General features: G+C 43.2%; 1 protein-coding gene across 12 annotated transcripts in view; it reads right to left on the bottom strand.

Annotated features, from left to right (window-relative positions):
* The window catches only part of ZNF438 (zinc finger protein 438), an 82,880-nt gene that overhangs the window by 50,501 nt on the left and 8,595 nt on the right, over window positions 1-23,784 (bottom strand). The window contains exons 4-5 of one of the 12 annotated variants that reach the window (XM_030550224.1): window positions 8,756-8,868; window positions 8,419-8,538 (exon numbers count right to left, since the gene is read on the bottom strand). The exons of 8 other annotated variants lie outside the window; for them this stretch is intronic. In XM_030550224.1, coding sequence (XP_030406084.1) covers window positions 8,419-8,440 — 22 coding nt within the window. In that variant the 5' untranslated portion in view covers window positions 8,441-8,538; window positions 8,756-8,868. The remainder of the gene's footprint in view (window positions 1-8,418; window positions 8,539-8,755; window positions 8,869-23,784) is intronic. 3 more of the 12 variants (XM_030550223.1, XM_030550227.1, XM_030550225.1) reach the window with 3 other exon arrangements.

Below are 23,784 nucleotides of genomic sequence, written 5' to 3'. Positions count from 1 at the left end.
AAGAGCTGAGGGCTCCATATTACTGCTGGTATGAGGTGACAGTCTGAAAAGGTGGTGGAAAAGAACATTGAAAACACATTGAACAAAGTGTTTTACCCGAAGGTCTCTGAACTGTTTGTGGGGATAGAAATAGGTAGGACTGAGTCTGCCCTGCCACACTGTTCTTTAGAAATGAATCCCGGACAGCACAGCATAACTGACAAATACACATTTTTATTCTGAAAGAATATTCTTCATATAAATGTGTAAAGAATAAATCAAACAATAACCTTATCCTTGTGCTCTGCATTTCTTCTTTGTATTACTGTGTTATTTTTATTGTACAAATAATCCCTGCCAATATAACTACCACATCTGAATTTTCACCCATTTTGTTGTTTTACATACGTCAAGGACACTGAGTTTTAAAGAACAACAGACATAATATAAGTATCCTCAAATCATTTTCACTGCAAAAAATATGAAATAAACATGTCAAAATTATCTCTGGCTATTCTCCAGGAACAGCTGTGACACTCTGACAAAGTTATCCCTGGGAACATTTTTCTTGCTCTGCAGGCCTCCAACTTTTCTTTAGATTTGTTAAAGAATATGTATCTTGCTAATTCATTCAGCAAGATCTCAAGCTGAACACAACTGGACCAAAGCAGCACTTTGATAAAAATAAATAAGGGGTCCAAGGTGCTGAAAATGCTAGGTGCTCATGATTTTATAGACAGGACCTTTATCTCCAAGTCCTGAGAACTGTGTTAGGAGACAACCTGCTAGTTACAAATCCCATCTTTCAGACGGATAATGTCAGGAATAAGGGTCTGCATCACAGCTAATATCTAAGCAGCCTCATCAGTACAGCTGGTCTGCTGCAGGCTACCTGACTGGCCAAGCTACATGGTTCGCTGGAGGGACCAGCAGCCCGCAGGCTGCTCAATGCTCATGCCCACTGCTTTTCCTGCTTCTGTGTTACTTTGCTCCAATCTTGCACCCAGGCTTGCCTCTGTCCTGCCCCGGCCTTGAACTCTCTTGCCTGCTCCCCTGCTCATTCCAGTTCCTGACCTCCAGTTTAACCACTAGCTCCAGCTTCTGACTACTAACTCTGGCTTGATATCTAGCTTCTGATCTCCAGCTTGACCCCTGGCTCCAGCTTCCAACTACTGACACTAGTCCTTGGCTCACGACACCAGCTCCAACCACTAAGCCTGAAGCCTGCTCTGACCACTACACTAGACCACCCTCACCACGATCAGCTGATAGATAAAACCAAAGTGCCACTTTAGTGATTAAGTGTCCCAGGTAACTCTACTTCCCACTAATGGTATTAGACCCTCCATTTTGTCCAAACTAAAACTTTAGCAATTATGTTCAGACTTCATAAATCCTGCCTAAAATTACCCACCTATTAGATCTCATGCTTTTTTTCCTGCTACATTAAAGAACCATTTAGCATCAGAAATCTCTTCCCCCTGTAGGTACTTACAGACTGAAAAAAAAAATCACAACTTAATTTTGTCTTGGATATATTACATAGAGTTTCTTAAATCTCTCACCATAAAGCATATTTTCCAGATAACAAATCATTTTTGTAGCTCTTCTCTGAACACCTTCCAAAATCCTGTCACCATTCTTTTTGAAGTGCAATCTCTGGATCTGTACACAGTATTCTAGTAATGGTGATGCTGTACACAGAGGCAAAATCACCTCTCTCTGGGCAATCTCATCTACAAATTTAACTACCCTCTCTATTCTGAGGACTCACAGATCCATCTCTCTAGTCCAGACTCATGGATGTCTACCATCAGCACAAGCTCAACATGGCTAAACAGAGCTCTTAATCTTACCCTCCATGCCCTTCCTGCCACCTCCTCTCTCAATCACTGTTGATATCACCATTTGCCTGTCATTCAGCCTGGGTGTCATTTTCAACTCGGACCTTCTTGAGATCCTCACATTCAGCTATGTTTAAATCTTGCCAATTCGTTTTATACAACATCTGTAAGACCCAGCCTTTCCCATCCATTCACACAGCTAAAACTTGTATCCAGACTCTCACCATCTCACCTTTCAATTACAGCCACATCCTTTTCGCTACCTTTGACAAATGCAATCTTGCCCCACTTATATTCATTCAAAATCCTGCAAAGATAGTTTTCCTACCCATCACTTTGACCATGTTAGCCCTCTCTTTGCAATCCCTTTACTGGCTTCCGCTTCTCTATCACATCAAACATGAGCAACTTGCCTTCACTTTCAAAGCCAATCTCCACTCTACCTATCATCTCTCATTTACTATCAAGATATCAACTCCTGCCTCATCATCCACTTAATTTTTCAAATGAGCACCTTCTCACTTCCTCCCATACTGCCTCTCATTCTTGGCAGGAGTTTCCCATAAACATCTGCAAATATACCTCATTCTATTTCAAACACTTCTTAAAACACATTTTTCCCCACAATGTCTAAAAAAAAAACTTGACAACAGTTGGACCGCTGTATGTGGAGGTCATTGCTAACCATGCTGACCAATAGTCTCATTGTTTCCTTATACTCCTTACCTAAACTGTCTGTACCTATCTTCGGTCTCATTTTATACTTAGATGATAAGCCTTTGGGGCAGAAATCTTTTTCTTCTGTGTTTGTATAACACCTAACATAACAGAGTCATAGAATATTAGGGTTGGAAGAGACCTCAGGAGGTCATCTAATTGAATCCCCTGCTCAAAGCAGGACCAACACAAACTAAATCATTCCAGCCAGGGCTTTGTCAATCCAGGCCTTAAAAAACCTCTAAGAATGGAGATTCCACCACCTCCCTAGGTAACCCATTCCAGTGCTTCAGCACCCTCCTAGGGAAATAGTGTTCCCTAATATCCAGCCTAGACCTCCCCCACTGCAACTTGAGACCACTGCTTCTTGATCTGTCATCTGCCACCACTGAGAACAGCCTAGCTCCATCCTCTTTGGAATCCCCCCTCACTCTTCTCTTCTGCAGACTAAATAACGCCAGTTCCTTCAGCCTCTCCTCGTAAGTCATGTGCCCTAGCCCCCTAATCATTTTTGTTGCCCTCCACCGGGCACTGTCCAATTTGTCCACATTCCTTCTGTAGTGGGGGGACCAAAACTGGACAGGATCCAGGGATGTGACTATGGGTCCTACACACTACAGTAATTTAAATAATACGTAATACTACTACTACTTTATATTCCCCTGCTTATATTTCCAAGGATTGCATACATTTTCTTAGCTGTAGAACGAGCTGATGTTCAATTGGTTATCTACCATGGTCCTTAATCCTTTTCAAAGTCACCAATTTCCAGAATACAATTCTCCATCTCATAAATGATATCTACATTCTCTGTTCCTAGATTAATTATCTTGCATTTGGGTATATTAAAATGAATGTTGTTCAAAGACACCTTGCCAAGCAATTCATGTCAATCTGTATAACGGACTTGTTCCGATCATTTTTTAATCACTCCACAATTTGTGTCATCTACCAGTTTTACCAGCAAGAATTTCGTATTTCCTTTAGCTCTTTGATGAAAATATTGACTAACATTGGGACAAGAACAGATCCCTACAGGACCCCACTAGCTATATTTCTATTGGATGACAGTTTCCCCATCTACAATTGCTTCTTATGATCTATCAGTTAACCAGTTTTTTTAAATATATTTGCTATGGACTGCATTGACTTTGTATAATGCTATTTTTTTTTAAATCAGAATGTCATGTGTGCATAAGTAAAAATGCCTTACAGAAATTTGTCAACATAATATCAATCAAACTTCATTGCATCAAAAAAAGATAGTTCTTTGATAAGACCTATTTTCCATAAAACCAAGTTGATTGGCATCAATTATGCTACCACTCTCTCTCTTTACTGATTGCATCTCATATCAGTCTTTCCACGATTTTCCTGCAGATCAATGACAGGTTAATTGGCCTATAGTTACCTGAGTCATCCCCTTTAGACTTTTTGAATATTGGCACATTAAAAAAAAAAAGCGCTAAACAGTCCGTTGGACCTTTCCCAGTGTTCCAAGGCTGTTTAAAATCAAAATTAATGATTCAGAGAACTCCTTGGTCAATTGTCTTACTAGCCATGGTTGCCACTCCTGCAGATTTAAAAATGTTTAATAGCTGCTGATTAACATCCTTCCTCATTACTGACAGGATTGAAAGTATTTCATCATCACTGTAAAATATAATACACCATCCTACCTCTTTCTGAATAAAAACAAATATTTATTGAATACTTATGCCTTTTCTGTATCATGATTGATAATTATACCATCCTTGTCTAATATCGGACTTATAACAGACAGGATTTTGTTTGATACACACACAGTCCTTGTTGTCCTTAATTCTAAGGATCATAGATTTTATTGACACTTTTAGCTTCCCTTACAAAGCAGTTAGGAAATAATCAGTATGCACTGCTATCAGCTTCTCCAGTTTTTCCATTTTTCAAAATTATTTTATTTTGTATTGGTACCTTTCACCACACCTCTTAACCAGAATGTTTTTTTAACCAAAGAAGCCTTCTTTCATAACTCAAAGAGCATATTTTGGGAGTATCTAATCTCTCTTGTGCATCTGTAGAGTAACATTCTATACATGCAGTTGTAGGTCCATAAGACATTTCCAAGAACTCCCTTGTGACACTTCACATTTTCCAATTCACATTTGAATCTAAATTTGGGGCACTGCATTATGTGCTCAATTATCTGGATGCTCTCACCACAGTCACACGAATGGGAGTTCTTTGATTTTCCACTTTTGGCTCAAGTAGCCACATTATTCATGGTTTGTTCAGATGTGGTTCAATGAAGTCCGAAGTCTGTGTGACAGGTTGAAACCAGGAGGGCAGCCTCTTGGGTTAGCAATAATGTGCTTGTTTGGAATGGTAGACGAAGATGGCCAGATCCAGAGACATGAGGTGGTCACTTGCGGTACACAGCGGTTTTTGTGATTTCAGGCACTGTTGGGAATGTAGCTGGATGGGAAGTTCTGCAGAGTCTTCAGCATATTTAAGTTCTCATGCTCTGGCTATATTCACACAGTCCACTCTGTTAAGTGGGAAACCACAACTAATGTCATCAAACCAGTAAGTGAATGTCAACTATCGACCTTCTGCTCAAAAGAGTAAAAAATAAGCGTACCTTTTCAGGGTTTCTAATAAAGCATTCTTCACTAATTTCCAATTATCATTCACATTTGTATGTTTAAACATTTCCTGAGACTTAATTTTGCTCTGAATTATTTTCAGCTTTGGAAAATTAGGCCATTACTAATTAAGACTATATTCTGTTTGCACATAGCAAATGAAATTAGATACCCAACGCTTGCATCTATGCAACCATCAGTTGTTAGTTCAGTGATCAATTAAACTTTATCCATCAGAATAAAGTCTAATGCAGAATTACCCCAAGTTGCGTGTAATATTTTTGTATTAGAAAGTTGTGTGTGATTTTTAGAAATTCTATGGACGTTTTACCAGTGCAGCATGAGACCTCTAGCATGTGTTTCCCATACTGAAATCCACATAACACGTTTTTCTTCCTATACATTACAAACAGATGTTTAAGTAACTGCTCATCTTCTTCCATTGTGCCATGTGGACATGTATAGCAGACCCCCATCAGTACTCTGTCTTGTGATTTATCAATTAGCACATTGATCCTTATGCATTCTATGTTCTGTTCTGCTGAATTTTCTGCATCTCCCAAGGGTACGTCTACCCTTCAAGCAAGAAGTATAAATTTCCAGTTTGAGAAGATAATTACACTAGAATGCTAGAAACAGTTTAGATCCAGAAAAAAGTCCTGAAATGAAATGGAATACTATTGAAAGTCTCCATATTAAAAAAAAAAAAAGTGGGGAGGGGTGGGGGACAAATGTTTCCTCTGAAGCAAATTTTTTTCTATGAAAACGTAATTGTACCTTTCAATAATATATAAACAAAATTTAAGATATATTTTGTAAAGTTGATCCCAGTTTTGGGGATCTACATTGATACTGATGGTTGGCTTGCTCCCAAGCTGTGCTATCATCTTGTACAAGAGAAAAGAAGAGTTAGTCCTGTTTTATGTGCTAAAGATTAATCCCCCATCCCTTCTTGGGGTTTTTTGAGGAGGGAGGAGGAATGAGTCACTGTGGCTCCCTTCCTCCATAAGTGCCAAAGACATTTATCACCTCTCTCTTGTGGATATTTTTTTACCTGCATAAATTTGCTTACTTTATGGAAGCCTCTTGATACATAGCATGTACATGTCAGCAATCATGCTAGAATCTTGCATATTTCTATTTAAGTTTAACCTGCTTCAGTGCTGATGACAAAGCTCTATTCTCAATTCCACTGTCCTTAAACTTAATGTCAGTTTTCCTCTCGGCGAATGCTTAGTTGCATGAATGACAACTGTCTTTATAGAGGCTGAATAGGTAAAACCTCCCAAAAATAAGTTTCCATAGTTTGACTACTTTGTGCCAGATAAATGTATTATTTATAAGGATTTCAGAATAAGCTGTTTTCTTCAGATATTACACTAAGTCAAAAGTATCTAAAAACCTACAGAAGAAAGACCAAATTCATTTATAAGGTTAAATAGCTGAACTTCTTTATAATTGTTTCTGTAAGCAAACTTTTGTACAGATCAATTTTATAAGTAGTTGAACAACATTTACAAGTTTAACCCTTTATTTTAAATTGAAAATATTCTATAGAAAGCACAAGACTTATTAAATTCAATACCACACTAAACATCAAAAATGAAACTCTCCCTCCAGAAAACAGCCATAAATATGTACCATTTGGATTTCATGGCATATAAATCATGAAACAATAAACTCTTCAAATTTGTTTTAGAGTAGATTCCCTAAAAAGACAAACTAATACTAAAGCTCAAGAACTATACAATATGGAAAAAAGAAAGTAAGTGACAGAGAGGAAAAATCAGAAAAATAATAGAAGTCAAGGAAAAAATTCAGGAGTAGGACAAACTAAATATATTTTTAATGAGAAAAAAAGTGAGTTTCATTCTAAGGATTTCTCACAAGACAGTTTATAAAGGATCTGAGTGTTTTCTAGATAGCCCTTTCAGTTTACTATTACCTCCTGCACTCCTTTAACATAGCAAAATACTTCAGAAGTACAACATTCCAGGCAGCAAGAATTTGTGAAGATTTGTATTTTGTAAACACACACAATTTAAATAAGTACAATTAAATAGGCAAAATAAAAAGAACCAGATAACTGTGAAATTTCTGAAAATATTTTGTCATCTCAAATGTCAAAAAGAACACAGGATTTATTTTTCTTTGGCACAGAAGAACACCTGAACATCAAGACTAACACTGTGCTTATCTTTTTATTTAGCTTTCCCCACCCCCCTTCCCCAAAGACATATCCTCTAATTCAGGGACGGGCAAACTTTTTGGCCTGAGGGCCACACAGGGTTTCGTAAATCATATGGAGGGCCACTTAGGGCAGGGGGTTGTGACTCGGCCCCCACCTCCTATCTGCCCCCCGCCAGACTCCTGCTCCATCCAACCCCCCGTTCCCTAACGGCCCCTCTGGGGCCCCTGCCCCATCCACACACACCCCGCTCCCTGTCCCCTCACTGCCCCTGGACCCCTGCCACCCCATCCAACCCCGCCTCTCATCCCTGATGGCCCCTCCCAGGACTCCTGCCCCATACCTCCTCCTTTCATTCCTGACTACTCCAACCACCCCTTCTCCCTGTGCCCTGACAGCCCCCAGAATCCCTGTCCGACTGCCCCATCCAAATCCCCCTCCTTCCTGATTGGCCCCCAGGACCTCTGCCCCTATTCAATCCTGTTTCCCCCCTGACCACCATCCACACCCCTTAACCACCCTCCTGAAGTCCCCTGCCCTGTATCCATCCCCCTACCCCACCCCCTTACCGCACTGCCTGGAGCACCGGTGGCTGGCGGTGCTACAGACAGGCCACGCCACCGCCATGCGGCACAGAGCCGGGTCAGGCCAGGCTGTGCAGCTGCACTGCCCTAGGAGCAGACAGCCCCGCCATCCAGAGCATTGTGTGGGTGGTGGAGCGAGTGAGCTGAGGCTGCAGCCAAGGAGGAACCAAGGGGGAAGGGCCGGGGGTGAGCCTCCTGGGCCAGGAGCTCGGGGGCCAGACAGGACTGGCTGTGGGCCAGATGTGGCCCACAGGCTGTAGTTTGCCCACCCTTGCTCTAATTATTGCTGGCAGCAATAATTTAGCAACAGCTAAGTCCATCTGAAATCCTTGATTCCCAATAACATGCAAGTCTCAGTACACTGAAAATTTCCCAACTAGATAATAGAAAACAAATACTGTGAAGGAGCTATTTTAACCACTATACTGGCATTTTTTCTGCAGTTTCTGAAATTGAACTAATAATGTAAATTATTAACCTGCCCACTACTGAAGAAGTTGGCATGCTCTCTTCTTCAATCAGGGAATCTGGATTCTGGGAGCAAAAACTCAATAGTGATCAGTGAATGATTCCCCTGAGAAAAGAGTATGAGGTTCCTGAGCCTGCATGAGATGATGTTACAAATATATTAGAATCATTTTGTTGTTTGCTTGCTGTCAGTATTTAGAGTCTAGTTAGAAATAAGAGTTACTTGGGATCTTGACAGTTAAACTGCTGTGAACGTTAACAAAACACAACACACTGGATATATTGATGGGGTAATGGAGAGCAAGGGCTTTTACAGTCTAGTTTTTTAAAAAGAGGTAAGACACTGCCCACCTAGTACCTTGTTCAACATTTTTTCTTCGTTAAAATCCAGTGAAGCAGTAAGCAGAAAGCAGATTTCGTGAGGCTGAAAACATGTCTACTGGAGTGTGCAAACTTCACAAAAACTGTTCAGAAACAGAAAAAAATGGAGCTGTCAACATCTTGAGGATCAATGGCAAACCTATGACATTGATGGCACAGTCTTTCTTTTAGCTTCACATTGTAAAATAAAACATTGCAGTCTGAAAGGTGAAACAAAAATGAACTCATGCACAAGATTAAATTATTTAAGGATAAAGACCTGCCTCCCTCCACTGGTATGGAGTGTCTTAAGTACAGCAGAAAGGCTAGATTTCCATTGCAAGGGGTGAAAGTGGAAGAAGCAGGCTGTAAAAAGGCAACCTTCTTTACACCCTTTAATACTAAGGGGAAAAAATGTACCTCAGTAGCTCTGAGACAATATGAGAAAAACACTCTGCATCTTCTTTTTCACAGTCAAGAGGATCCTACTCAACACTTCCCATTAACCTCAAATGTAGCAGTACAGAAATGAGAGCAACAGTATCTCAAATATGAAGGTCCCAGGCCACATAAAGCTTTATAAATCAAAACCACCACCACAAACTTCACCCAGAAGCCAAAAGACAGCCAATCCTGTACACGTGGATCATCATGGCAGGTCTGAGTCTGACAGAGGCAAATGTCTAGGCTGCTGTGATGGAACTGGGCATTTTTTGCCACCATGTTATTTGGCTTTCCATCATCATTTTCCATCGTCCAGGACAGCGGTCACCAACTTGTCAATCGCAACTGACTGATCAATCCTGGACCCACGGCCAGTTGATCACAATCTGTGGGCCGCTAAAAGTCCGACGGTGCAGCAGGGCTCAGAGGCTGCCTCCCCGACATGGCCCCATGGCACTCCATTGGCCAACAGGAGCTGCGGGGGTGGCACTTGCAGGCACGGTCCGTGCATGGAGACCTGCTCCCCTCCCTGCCCCCTACAGGGAACGCACACAGAGATGTGCCAGCAGCCAGCTGCTTCCTGGAGCAGAGTGGGGCTACAGCACAATTACACCCAATGTATGTGTGTAAAAGGTTTAAATGTTAGTATCAAAAGAGTTATAAAAAAGTAAATGAGGCACCTTTGCCTTAGATAAGTGAAATGACTTAATTACTGTTGCTGTTTTATTTTAGGTATATTTGTCATAACAGTAATCTACATGTCTGCTTAAGTGGAGGGCTTGTACCCTTTATGCACAAAACTCAATTAATTACATTTGTGTAGAAGCTTGAAAAAAAAACAAAACACCACAAATTATTTAACTTAAGAATAGTTGTTTAATGTTTTCAAACAAAATGATGGGCTCAATTCTTTCCTGGAATGCCCTGGATCTGCATGAGTTAGAGAAGCCTAGGGCACTTAGAGGATGCTTTAACTTAAACCAACAAAGGATCAGCAGAACCATCACCTCAGCCCCTCCCTACCCAATACACCTTCTACTCAAAGAAGCTACCGTTAGTCACAATACAAAGGTAGTTGCTTTGAGTTTACTTCTACTTTTTATGCAACTGATTCTCTAGAAAACGTAAGACCAAGTTCTCCATTATGCGCTTGCCTCTTTGCACTGGAAACAATTTTTAAATCAAGACTGTATGTTTCTTTGAAAGATAGGTTCTATGAATTAATTTGGGGAAGTTCTATGGCCTGTGTTATACAGGAGGTCAACCAGATGATCACAATAGTCCCTTCTGTTCTTCAAATCTATGACCATGCATTACGTAAAAACAAAAACAGCAGCAGTCAATTAAATGGATAACAAGCTATAGATGTACAAAACGTGAACAGATAAACATGAAAGTTGTGTCCATAATCTATTATATAACTTTACTGATATTTAAACCGGTGAACGTCTATCTGTAACTCAGGGTATAAAAAGGGGACATAAAGAACTCATTATGAAAAAATGCTACAAACAAAGTGGGCTTCTTTATTTCTTAGTTTATTGATTCAAACATGACCCCAAAAACAAAGTTGCTACTGTCTGACAGCTATTTAGTGACATAGAAATAATGAGCTGGCAGTCTGAATTCAGTTCTCAGTGAACAAGTGTTCACATCACAAAAAAAAAACAAAAAACACCACCACTCTTCATGCCCTTATTGGCAGCATCACAAACTCAATGAAGGGCATGGAGTGAACTCCATTCTCACCCCTACAGGCAGTCCCTCGAGATCAGGGTTGTGGAGCAGTTGTGAGATAGTCTAGAGAAGCTTGTAATACCATTGACCTTTCTGCACCAGTTCTGTGGACAGTCAGAGGATTTCAGTCTCCAAGACTCTGAATCTAGCATCTTTCACCAGTACTACACATTTTAAAAAGGTAGAAATAAGTAATAATCCCCCTTTTTCTGCAAACTACACAGTTTCTGCAAAGAATACAAAAGAAATGAAAATCCCACACTTTCAACTAAGCACATTTATATTCTAGGCATCTTAAAATGATTTGCCAATTATATGGGCAAAAGTGAAATGCTACAGTTAAAAATCTGCCTTCTTTTGGTATCACAACCTGTTTTCCAAACTTGTTTAAGAAAAGAATCTTTAATGTGAACCCGAAATCAAACAGGATTCAAAAAATTCAACACCCCCTACCCCTAGTTGATCTGTCAACTACTTGGCTGCAAAATCTGACTTTAAAAGACTAATGTGCTACCTTATTATTACTTTTAAAAGGGATTTCTTCTGGGATTGCACAGCAAAGGAATGAGCATTAGCCTCTCTTATACAGGAAGGAGGAGAGATTTTTATCCTTAAAAACAGGCGATTCGCCCACATGATCACCTGGGACAAACTTGGCCAGTGCAAGCAGGCTAGAAGGTTATAGGAGCCTGGGAATGTTTAACATCAAGAAAGTAATTACAGCCCAGCAAGATCAGAAGGAATTACACAGGAAATGTGAATAGTAACCCTTTCATGCCACAAAAAAAAACCCATGAAAAACTGAATTTTTCTGCTGCCAGCCTATGACACTATACAAACCAACTGCAAAATGCAGGAATGGAAAAAACATGATATATAAATAGACTATAAATTCATAATGATGTGATAAAAGTGTACTTCCAAGAAAAGAACAGAATCTTTGATCTTTCTTGTTACCATATATATGCTGTACCATTAAGAGTCCAGAAGACACATGACAACCTTTCAAACACCGTATTAGAAGGGACTGAGAGGTCAGTAGTATTTTTAGAAGTTTTTCATTTTATGCTGACCAAACAGTGTCTGCCCTAGAAAGTTGTTAAACATCTTGTTCTTATTCAATCAGGGACATTTTCCTTCCAAAATAAATAGTAAATTATCTAAGCAAAAATGCTAACTCTTATTTATCCATTTTATAAAAATTTATCTCCCAAACTCCAAAATAAACTATGTAGCTCATAAGAATGGGTTCAAGCTGCCTTATGTATTGACATCAGAAGAGAAAAGCTTTAATTTCCTGGAATCACAAGGAAATCTGAACAGTCTAACTGTGGCTGCACCAAGTTACAAAGTCCTCCAGTTCCAATGTTTTTGGCGGTAGAGAGCATTAGACCATAGATACTCTTCATTATGCCCCTGAGAATAATTGGAGTGGTAGTGGGCAGGAATTTCGTTCTTGTACTTTGCTGAAGGACTTGGCAAGAGCCGCCCTATGAGCCAAAGCAGGTACTGCAGTTCTGGCCACTAAGCAGCAGCTGAGTGGAGGCGTGGCTGGGACAAGCAATATTGGATTCTTTATACATACATTCATAACCCTATCTGTATACATATCTAATGACCATCAAGTTCAGAACATTGCAAGCTTTCATAAAATATCTTTGTTGACATTTTTATATAAGGGGGGGAGGGAAGAGGATAGCTCAGTGGTTTGAGCATTGGCCTCCTAAAACCAGAGTTTTGAGTTTAATCCTTGAGGAGGCCATTTAGGGATTGGGGGCAAAAATCTGTCAGAGGATTGGTCCTGCTTTGAGCAGGGGATTGGTCCTGCTTTGAGCAGGGGGTTGGACTAGATGGTCTCCTGAGGTCCCTTCCAACCCTGATAGTCTATGATCATATACAACCAAGTTGCTTCAATTGCTCCTCTTTGTGGTTCATACCCTTTGTTCTCCCCTTGAGGTGTCTCGACGCTGACTGTCAGATCTCTCTTGTGAATTTGATGCTGGAGTTTCTGAACTTTCAGAGTTAGGAGTACACAACTGAGAACAATTCTAATCAAGCAAGATGCTACTAAGTGATTATTTTAAAGCTTTCTAATGCAGAAAAAAATGCATTTCTCTGTATCCACCAGCAAGTGACACTGTAAGAGATTAACAAAAAACCCTAAGGGGATAAAACATGACATAAGAGTCAAGTATTAACAGATTTTGTAGGGATTTGCTGTTAGAATTATCTATTGAGAGTCTCTTCTAGGTGTCATATTAAACAAAAAGACTGTGCCACTTAAAATAAATATATTTTTTAAAAGTACACTAATTAGCTTGCAACCTTGATTCTCCCAATAACTGAAGCACATAAGGTTGTTGTTGTTTCCCCCACAATAAAAGTGCCCCAAATCTAACATTTCAGGATATGCAAGCACAGGAAAGAAAGGACTGCAGGGAAGCACACAGTGTTGCCAAAATTCTCATATGAAGTATACATTTATATTCAAAGAAAATTATTTATTTCTTCAAATTGTTATTAATTTTTTGTCTCTTTGAAATGAATACTTTTCTATTTCTCACACACACCAGGGAGGGAGTTAGCCACCATTCTAGGGAGCCTAGGGTGCTCGGGGGAATAGGGACTATCGTGTCTATTGGGTCCCTGCCCGGGCGGTATACCGAGTTGAGCCTAACTTGGAGAGGATGGAGGCGGAGCCTGGAGTGTTTGGTTACAAACGTGCAGGCAGCCATGTGACCCAGGATACCGAGACAAGTGCGAGCCGAGGTAGTTGGGAAATTCTGTAGACCTCGGATGATTGTTGCCATCACATGAAACCACTGCTGTGGTAAGCAGGCTCTGGCTAGACTGGGGTCCAGGATAGCTCCTATGAAGTCTAACCTCTGCGTGGGAACCAGAGTAGATTTTTCTATATTGATCGGGCCTAGACGTGTGAATAGGTCCTTGACGATGCCCCCATGCTGAGTGACTTGCATCTCAGAGGCCCCTCGGATGAGTCAATCGTACAGATATGGAAAAACGTTTATCCGATGTCGGCAGAGGTAGGCGGCGACTACGGCCATACACTTTTTAAATACCCTTGGGGCTGTGGAAAGGCCAAACGGCAGGACAGTAAACTGGAAGTGCTGACGGTTGGCTACAAAGCAGAGGTATCTTCTGTGCGGAGGAAAGGTGGCGATGTGAAAGTACACGTCCTTCATATCGAGGGCGGCATACCAGTCCCCAGGGATACCATCCCGAACTTCAACTTTATCATAAACTGGTTGAGTTCTCGCAGGTCTAGGATAGGTCTGAGACCTCCCTTCGACTTGGGGATTAGGAAATAACGGGAGTAAAACCCCTTGCCCCTTTCGTCCATCAGTACCTCCTCTATAGCTCCTATGGTGAGGAGCATCCGCACCTCTTCTAAGAGGAATTGCTCGTGAGAGGGGTCCCTGAAGAGGGAAAGGTTGGAGGGTGGGAGGGCGGGGTTGAAATAAACTAGGGGTGGTACCCATACTCCACCGTGCGTAGGACCCAGCGATCTGAAGTTAACTGGGACCACGCCGAGAGGAAGTAGGAGAGACTGTTGGAGAAGGGAGGAGAGGGATCCTGGCCTGTAACTGGTACGCCGCCCTCGGGCGCACCTTCAAAAGTTCGTCTTTGGTCCCAGTGGTGGTTTCGAGGGACCTTGATTTTGGCCCCCTTGGGGTCCTGACAGTCATCTGCAACCACCTCTGCTGCGCCGCCTGCCAAAGTCCTGTCTTTGTCTAGGCACAATGTATGGGCGGTGAGGCTGGGGATGGAAAAGGCCTGCATTGGGTCACCGGCGTATGCATGCTGAGAGAGCGCATTATGACCCTGTTGTCCTTCAGGCTTTGCAGTCTGGGGTCAGTCTTTTCCGAGAAGAGGCCCTTACCATCAAATGGCAAGTCCTGAATGGTATACTGCAGCTCCGGTGGAAGGCTTGAAACTTGAAGCTATGAAATGCGCCTCATGGCAACACCCGAGGCCAGAGTCCTGGCTGCTGAGTCTGCTGCATCCAACGAGGCCTGGAGGGAAGTTCTGGCCACCTTTTTCCCTTCCTCCAAGAGGGCAGCAAACTCTTGGCGGGAGTCTTGAGGGAGAAGCTCCGTAAACTTACCCACCGCCACCCAGGTGTTATAACTGTAGCAGCTAAGCAAGGCTTGTTGATTTGCCACCCGGAGCTGTAGGGCCCCTGCTGAGTACACTTTGCAGCCGAGTAGGTCCATTCGCCTAGGCTCCTTTGATTTCGGGGCTGGCGCCTGCTGGCCGTGGCATTCTCTCTCATTAACGGACTGAACAACTAGCGAGCAGGGAGGAGGATGGACATACAAGTACTCGTACCCTTTAGAGGGCACCATATATTTACGCTCGACTCTCCTGGCCGCAGGAGGGACAGAGGCTGGGGACTGCCATATAGTATCAGCATTCGCCTGGATGGTCCAAATAAACGGTAGGGCCACTCTAGTGGGGGCATCCGCCGATAGAATGTCCACTACCGGGTCCTCTACCTCCGGAACCTCCTCCACCTGGAGGTTCATACTGAGTGCTACCCTCCTTAGGAGGTCCTGATGGGCTCTCAGGTCAATTGGAGGAGGGTCGGAGGAGGATGTTCCTGCCACCGCCTCATCTGGAGAAGAGGAAGAGGAGATGCCGGCAACAAGTGGGTCTTGCGTGGCCTCTTGTTCCTGGGTGACCACCTGCTCCAGTGGAACCTGGGTGGGTGGGTGAACTGGGGCTTCCTCCGTAGCAGTCGGAGGGGGACGGCTAACCGTCGCCTCTGGTACTCGGTGCTCTGATGAGACAGAGCGGGACGGAACTACTGGTACGCCTTGGGCCTGGTGGTACGCCCAAGGTGTCCAGAAAGACCACTGATGGGGTCCTTGGTCCTGGGCCTGGGTCTCTTGGAAAACTCTGGTGGGCACATCAGAATCGCAGTCCTGAGCATAAGAGCTGTCCGTGTGGGATAACACTGATGCATGTCTGGATGGCCATGGAGATGCTGAAAAACCCTGGGCAGAGTCTCTGTCTCTAGCAGACCTTGCTCTACTCGGCACCGGGGACCAGTACCGGGAACATCAGGACCTCCAACTGGAGCGGTGCCGGGAGGTCGACTGAGATCTTGAGGCTCGACGTCGGAAGCGACTACGGGAGTCACGGTGTCTGGAGCAGTGCCAGGAGCTGGAACGGTGCCGAGAGTAGCGGGCCGGCAAACGGGATACCAACCGGTGCCGTGAGCACGATCGGTACCAAGGAGAACAGTACAGGGACTGCGAGCGACGTTGGGAGCGAGAGCACAGATGGGACCTGGAATGTCTGCGGGACCGTGATCATGAACGGTGCCACTCTGCTGTGCCGACAGAGGATGGTCTTATCAAGGCAGGCTTGCCGATAGACTATTACCTGCACCGGCGGTGCCGGGGGTTGAGGTAGCATCGACTCTGCCATGGCAATCAGATCCCTTGCCGTTGAGAATGTCTCCGGTGTGGATGGAATAGTAAACTCAACCATGGCTCGCACCAGGGAGCTGACAGGGACTGGGCTTGACGGCCTTTGTGGGACCAGACTCAACGGTGCCGATGTCATCGGTGCCACGGCAGGTGTCAGTGCAGGGCGATCCGACTTAGACGAGCTCTCTGGCTGCAGCACAGGTGGCATGGAAGCGGCAGAAATCTTAGGCTCTCTCGACCTCGGGGAGAGGAGGCGGTGCCGAGTCGACTTCGGTGCCGACGACGGCCGGTGCCGAGAGGCCTTGGCAGTACCTGCGCGGTCCGATGCCGAGGAGGCGCTTCTGCCCGCCGAATGACCAGCGCTCGGTGCAGAAGGCGGAGGGGTAAGAGCCGCCTCCATGAGGAGGTGCTTTAGCCAAAAGTCCCGCTCCTTTTTTGTTCTCGGCTTGAAAGCCTTGCTAATGCGACACTTATCTGTCAGGTGAGATTCCCCGAGGCACTTAAGGCAGGAGTCGTGTGGATCTCCCGTCGGCATCGGCTTATGATAGACTGAGCACGGTTTGAAACCCAGTGAACCGGGCATGGGCCCCGGAACCGGGTGCGGGGAAGGGGCCAATCCCCGAACCCCTCTTAACTATACACTAACTATGAATGATAAAAGTTAACTATATACACAAAAAAATACCTAGAGAACTACGAGTAGCTAGGGAGGTGGAGGTTAGTACAACCGCACTCCACCGTTCCAAAGACCGACATGGGCGGTAAGAAGGAACTGAGGGGTGGTTGGGTCGGCAGGGCTATATATCCGGCGCCATAGCGGCGCCACTCCAGGAGGCGCCCAGCCGACCCACCGAGTGTTGCTAGGGTAAAAATCTTCCGACGAAAGCGTACGCGGTGCGTGCACGCCTAACTGGAATGGATATGAGCAAGCACTCGAAGAAGAAGTACTATTCCAGTTTGGAGTATGGAGCAAATTTTTACATGAACCTTATACAGTCATTAAAATTGGAAATAAGGGTACTTTATTGAAAATTAAACAAATTTAGGATTTTCAAAAACATAAGATTTGATGCACATGGTTGGAGCATCAAATAGCCTTTAAAACCATCATACATGTGAAATAATTCTTGGCATAATAAGCCATAACAACCACAATAAAACATAATTCCAAACAAGCAAGCACAGGCTATGTGGCAAATAAAATATATTTAAAACATATGCAATTACATATTACACAAAAGAGTAAAGCTGCTGACATAGCAAGCTGCCTGAAGATGTGACCTTACTCTTTGCTTGATTCTTACCCTAACTTTACTCTATTCACATGCAAAACATTCAGTGCTGGGCTCTTTTCCTTCCTCTGCCCTATTAACTTTGAACAAAATTAGAAGCAGATGATTATACACAAATGCTGTGCAGCATGAAAGAATCACAGATACAAGAAAATACAAAAAATTAAAATGTGATGACTATTATAATACATTGTTCCATTTCTCTGAATGGAATGGACTTTAATGCTTCATTGAAGCATGGCTGACAACTTCAACTATATCTCGTATGCTAAAAATCTTAACATTTATAAAAGTTTTACCCAGGGCTTATTTACAGGGATCAAGATGAGCCTTCAAATCATCACCCGAGGGGAAAAACACTCAACTTAAATTTGGTGGTCAGTTTGGGGTATGAGTGTGTTTAGCACAATGTGATTATTTTACACCCTTTAAAGTATATAAGTGGTTGTATACAGGTGTTAGGAAGTGGGAATGTTCTTAATGTTTTCTCTGAATACTGTGTGGGTGTCTCAGTTTCCCCTATGCATTTCTTAAGGATCTAGATGGTGGGATAAGGGGGTGTGATTGTAGAGCCCTAGAGGGCCAGTGTGATGCTGTCTGCACAGAGAATGGCTGACACCCTGTCTCCAGGCAACTGATGGCCTGGGCCGCTCTCCCGCAAGGTGCCAACTGAAGGTGTTGGAGAACAAAGATCAGGTGGCCTCTGAATGCTTGAAAAAGAGACCAAGGCCAGAGGAGGGGCTGGAGGAAGTGTCAGTGCCTATGCGGACTCCCAGGAAGTGCACGGTGTGGAAGAGGATCCATACGAAGCCAGTCAGGACTCTGGGAGAGCATGTCTCCTCTCTGAACATACTCTCTCCACAGCAAGCAGCTTACATCTTCCTGGGTCTGACCTCGGAGCATTCAGCATGGCCTTCCACACTGTGCACTTTCCGTAGCGAGTCCACAAAGGCAGAGCTCCTGGGGAAGCCAGAGGGTCTTGCACCCCAACTTCACAGTCAGACGTGACTCTCAGCCAGCTGGTAAAACAGAAGGTTTATTAGACGATACAAACACAGTTTAAAAGCTTATAGGTACAGAAAACAAGACCCCTCAGTCAGGTCCATCTTGGGGTGTGGGGAGCCCAGACCCAAGTTCCGGGCCTCTCCCCTTTTCCCCAGCCACCTCCAAACTGACACTCCTTTCAGCCCCTCCTCTGGCCTGTGTCTCTTTTCCGGACAAGGCAGCTAACTGATCTCTTTGTTTTCCAACACCTTCAGTTGGCACCTGGCAGAGAAAACAGACACCCACACAGTATTCAGAAAAAACATTAAGAACAGTCTCACTTTGTCACAACAGGTACAACAAAATATAATATATCGAAGCAGGCGTGTGCTGCTTCTGGCTTTCCACTTTTAATTGGCACTTCTAATCTTGTGGCGTTGACGTGCTGTAGCTTCATTTTATCCCAGCAACAAATTCTTGATTTGTAGGACCACTAAAAATCAACAATGGATAAAATTCTTAATAAAAAGGAAAAGAAGAAAACAGTAATTCATCATCAAGTGATAGCCAAGATTGCTGAGAAATCTTTTTTCTTATTTTGTAGATTTGCCTCATCTTACTTTTGTGTAACTTCAGTTTGAAAGCTGGATGTCGAACTCAGGCTATCAAGATTTAAGTGGTTGGAGTACAACAGCAAATTAAACAGATCTTTTTGTTCAGTCTGCAAAAAATGTTATGAAAAGAAGATCTTAACATTTTCTACAAAGGCCAAACCAACATTTATTTTGTATGCATTTCAAGATTTGAGACACACACTGCGTCGTTTTACATCAAATGAAAAATCCTCCTGTCACAAGAAAGCAGTAATAAAGTATGCTGCTCTGCAATCACAGGTAAATGTTTCTGCACTACTGTTAGCCAGTCGCAGAAAAGAATCACAATCAGCTAGGATTGCACTGCACAACATTTTTACCAGTGTTCAGTACCTAGGTCAACAAGGAATAGCATAACGTGGACATAATGAGAGTGATTCAAATTTGAGGCAGCTCTTATTGCTACACAGTACAGATTCTGAAGTGAGACAGTGGCTTAAATCGCACAAAATACAAGTGGCTGTCACATGCAGTTATTAACGAAATAATCAAAATGATGGCAATGATGGTGCTAAGAAAAATTGTGCAAAAAGATAAATGCCTCTAAGGTTTATGCCACCGTAACGAATAAGACCACCGATTTGGCAAGAACAGAACAAGTATGTTTTTCTTTAAGGTTCTTTTCTAGTGAAGACTGGGAGATTTATGAGGAGTTCATTGGGTTTTACCAAAACTGACACAATGGATGCTGCTTCTCTTTTCAAAATTGTGGAAGATACACTTCTCAGGTGTGATGATTGCCGGAGGCAGTGTTACGATGGAGCGAGCAATGCGTCCAGCAAGTTTACTGGGGTCCAAGACAGAGTAGAGGATCGAGAGCTGAGAGCAGAATTTGTGCACTGTGCTGCACATTCCCTTAACCTTGCCACGCAGGATGCCCTGCATAATATTCAAGAGTGTCATATGTTTTCAATGGTGAAAGATCTCATCAATGCCTTCAGGGAGTCACCAAAACATATGACAGCATTCAGAGAGTTTCAGGGTGAAGTGGAACATTCTTTACGACCATTATGCACAACGAGATGGACACTAAGGATCAGTAGCATTAAATCACTGCTCCACAACTACAAGGCCACAATGAACTGCCTAGGTGAACTTAGTTACTCTTCCAATGAATTTGGCTTAAAACATAGTTGCTTCGAGAATCTGCTTCAATCTTTTTCAATGTACTTTACAGTAACAGTTCTTGTGAAGCCATGAGTTCTGTAGAAGCTAATGCAAAAATTCAAAGCCCAAACGTGTCGTTGACAAGCGTTATGAAGAAAGTTGGCCTGCTGCAAGAGGTGTTGAGTAGGATGCGCACCGACTCATTGTACAGTCACGTCTGGGAAGCAACAGTAGAGAGGGCAAGAAATCTTTATTTAGATGATCCTACACTCCAGAGAAAACACAAGCCGCTGAGATGGCTCTACCATGGAAGCCTTCCTCACATCTTCAGTGATCCCAAAGAGTATTTTCATCAAATATATGTTGAGATCATTGATGCTTGCAAAGTTGCCATTGAACAGAGATTTTCAACAGAGAGCTTTACATTCACAGTAAAATTGGAGAAGCTTATAACTGAGGCAGCAAATGGCTCGAAACAGGACATTGTCCCAATAAGTGAAGCTTTCCACAGTGACATTAACACTTCATTTAAAAATGTCGAGAGATAGTTGCAGATCGAGATATTGCCAGCTTAATTCAGTGAGTGATGTGAAGCAATTTCTAAAACAAAACGAAGGCTTGAGTGACATGTTGTCAGAAGTTACAATTCTCCTGAAATTATTCTATACAATTCCGACTACAACCTGCACTGCTGAGCGATCATTCAGTTGCTTGCGCCGACAGAAAAATTATTTGCAAACGACAATGAGCCACGAACATCTAAATCACTTGGCATTTCTGTATGTTCAGAAGAACTCTACCTCTGAATTGGACATTGCAAGTCCCCTGGATAACTTCATTTCAAGAACCAAACAATGATGAAAAGTGTTTGCTGCCTCCTGAAGAACATCGCAAAAGAAGGGGCTACATTTGTTTTAATTTTAGAAAGTATTTGCTTTTGAAGGTTATTGATCAAAGAGTATATGGTCGTTTCCGTATTCAAAAAAGTTAATAATGTTGATATTCTTAAATTTTTTTTCTTATGATAGTGATACTGTGCAATAAAGAGAAACTTAAACGCTTACGGTTTCCAGTCCAGTTTTACACTATTTAATAAAATATATATCAGCTTACAAGCAGGGCCGGTGCAAGGATGTTTCACGCCCTAGGCAAAACTTCCATCTTGCGCACTTCTCCATCCCCGAGCCCCCGCCCTGAGGCACCCCTCACCCCCATGGCAGCTCCCCCCCTCCACCGAGGCACCCCCCCCCGTGGCAGCTCACCCCTGCTCTGCCTCCACCCCGAGCATGCCATCACTGCTTCACTTCTCCTGACTCCTAGGCTTGCGGCGCCCCCTTACTTGCTGCAGGCAGCCCTCCCTGCACTCCCATGCCCCAGCTCCCTCCGCCTAAATGCCGGTGGCAACCAGGGCGGCTGAAGATCCGGCCGCCGCAGTCACTGCCAAAGAAAATGCCGCCCCCCAAATCCTAGCAGTCACCTAAATGGTTGCACCGGCCCTGCTTACAAGGCAGGGACGTGATTAGACCCATTCTGGACCCCACCAAAAATTATACAAACTTGTTACTTATGCATGTATCTCAGTAGGATCATCCACTGAGCACTCCTGGGTGGTCTCATACTCCTGTTTTATAGCTTCTGCCTCTCTCGGCTCTGATTGATTCCGTTTTCAAATTATGAATATTTATGACTCCACCCACCCTAGAAACACTCCAGCGCCTGAAAAAACACTGATTTGCTCAGTAACTACCAGCCCTTATTTCTGGATAGTTCTGGGCACTTCAAGGAAATGGCCTAGCTCTGCCTCCTTGCATGTGCACACACACATATAAACAAACAGAAATCTGTTAATTTCTCAAATGCCTCCATCTCTAAACAAATAAAATTCTGCGGTGCAAAAGGCATGTGAGTTACATGAGCAGAAGTCTTGTAGGGTAGGGTGAGGTTGTTATGTAACAAGAGAGAGAGCATGATGTTCAACCGGAAAGGAGCAACACTAGTCTCAAAGCAGGACACTGTGGGAAGAAGGGACAGCTCTGGTGTTGATTTCAAAACCTTGGAACTGGAGGAAAAAACAGCCATGCCTGCAGATCATCAAAAAGACCCTATTTGAGAATGTTTTAAAAAAATTCCTGTACCTCGGGGTAAAAAAGGAACACATGTTCAAGGTAAACCATACAGCACAGAGCTGCAAGGCCTGGCTGTCAAAATGAAACATTAGGACAAACGCTCCTCAGAAGGCAATGACTTTGAGGAGGAGAAAGATAGACTCACAGACTTTAGGGTCAGAAGGGACCAATGTGATCATCTAGTCTGACCTCCTGCGGCTACATCTGAACAATCTGGATCAATTGGGTAGTAAAACTTATTTTTGCATTGTTAAAGAAATGCCTACCATGTCTTACTGTGCCAGTAAATGGTTATTTAGATTATTGTTTGCAGTGTTATTTTAAACATGCTGGTCCCATGATATGAGACAAGGTGAGTGAGAATCCGAATCTGAACCAGAGTCACAGCCCAGATGCCAGAGCCAATAGTCAGGGTCAGAGGCCAGGAATCTGAGCTGAGGGTCAGAACCAGAACAAGGCAAGGCAGCGGCAGGCTGTGGCCAAGACAGGTGCAGGGCTGGAACAAGACAGGAAAAAGCAGGCACAGAAGCCATCACAGCCATGGGCAAATGCTTTGAGCAGCCACCAAACTGTTGCTGCTGGCTTTAAGCCAATCATGCAGCCTACTACAAGTAAATGAGTTTTATACAAACTTCAGCAGCTGTACACTGATGTAACTTTCATTGACCAAAGGTGGTAGTGAAGATGTGCCCACCATGACTTCACTCATGGATCCTACTAAGTCTGCCAGACTTGGTTAACTTCCTCTGCAACTCTTAAGTCTTCTTGAACCAAATATACTTTGCCAGCTACCTTCCTACCTCCTTTATGTCTGCTACTCCTTGTCAAGTATTCAAGTCAGCCACAAGAATACCTTGGTCTCCTCCACCTTCCTTTCTCCTCTGATGTTTGTGGTTGTACGGGATTGAAACTTTAATGAGTGCCCCTGGGCATTATCACCTCTACATACACACAAATGGCTTGGGTAGAGAAGGGAGTGCTGTTGAAGGTGGTGCCAGAAAAGTGAAGGACAAAGGAAAAATTACAAGACCAGAAGGAACCACTATGATCATTTAGTCTGACCTCCTGTATAACACAGAACACAGAACTTCCCCAACATAATTTGTAGAGCACATATTTTTTAAAACATCCAGTGTTGATTTAAAAACTGCCAGTATGTCTCAGCACATATATACTTCCAGGCAATAAGTTGTTACATTGTTAATGTTTTTCAAAAGCCAA

This window comes from Gopherus evgoodei, chromosome 2 (genome assembly GCF_007399415.2).
Source record: "Gopherus evgoodei ecotype Sinaloan lineage chromosome 2, rGopEvg1_v1.p, whole genome shotgun sequence".
NCBI classification, from domain to species: Eukaryota; Metazoa; Chordata; order Testudines; family Testudinidae; genus Gopherus; species Gopherus evgoodei.
The sequence above is the reverse complement of the archived record's forward strand: the minus strand, read 5'-3'. Positions and strand labels throughout refer to the sequence as shown.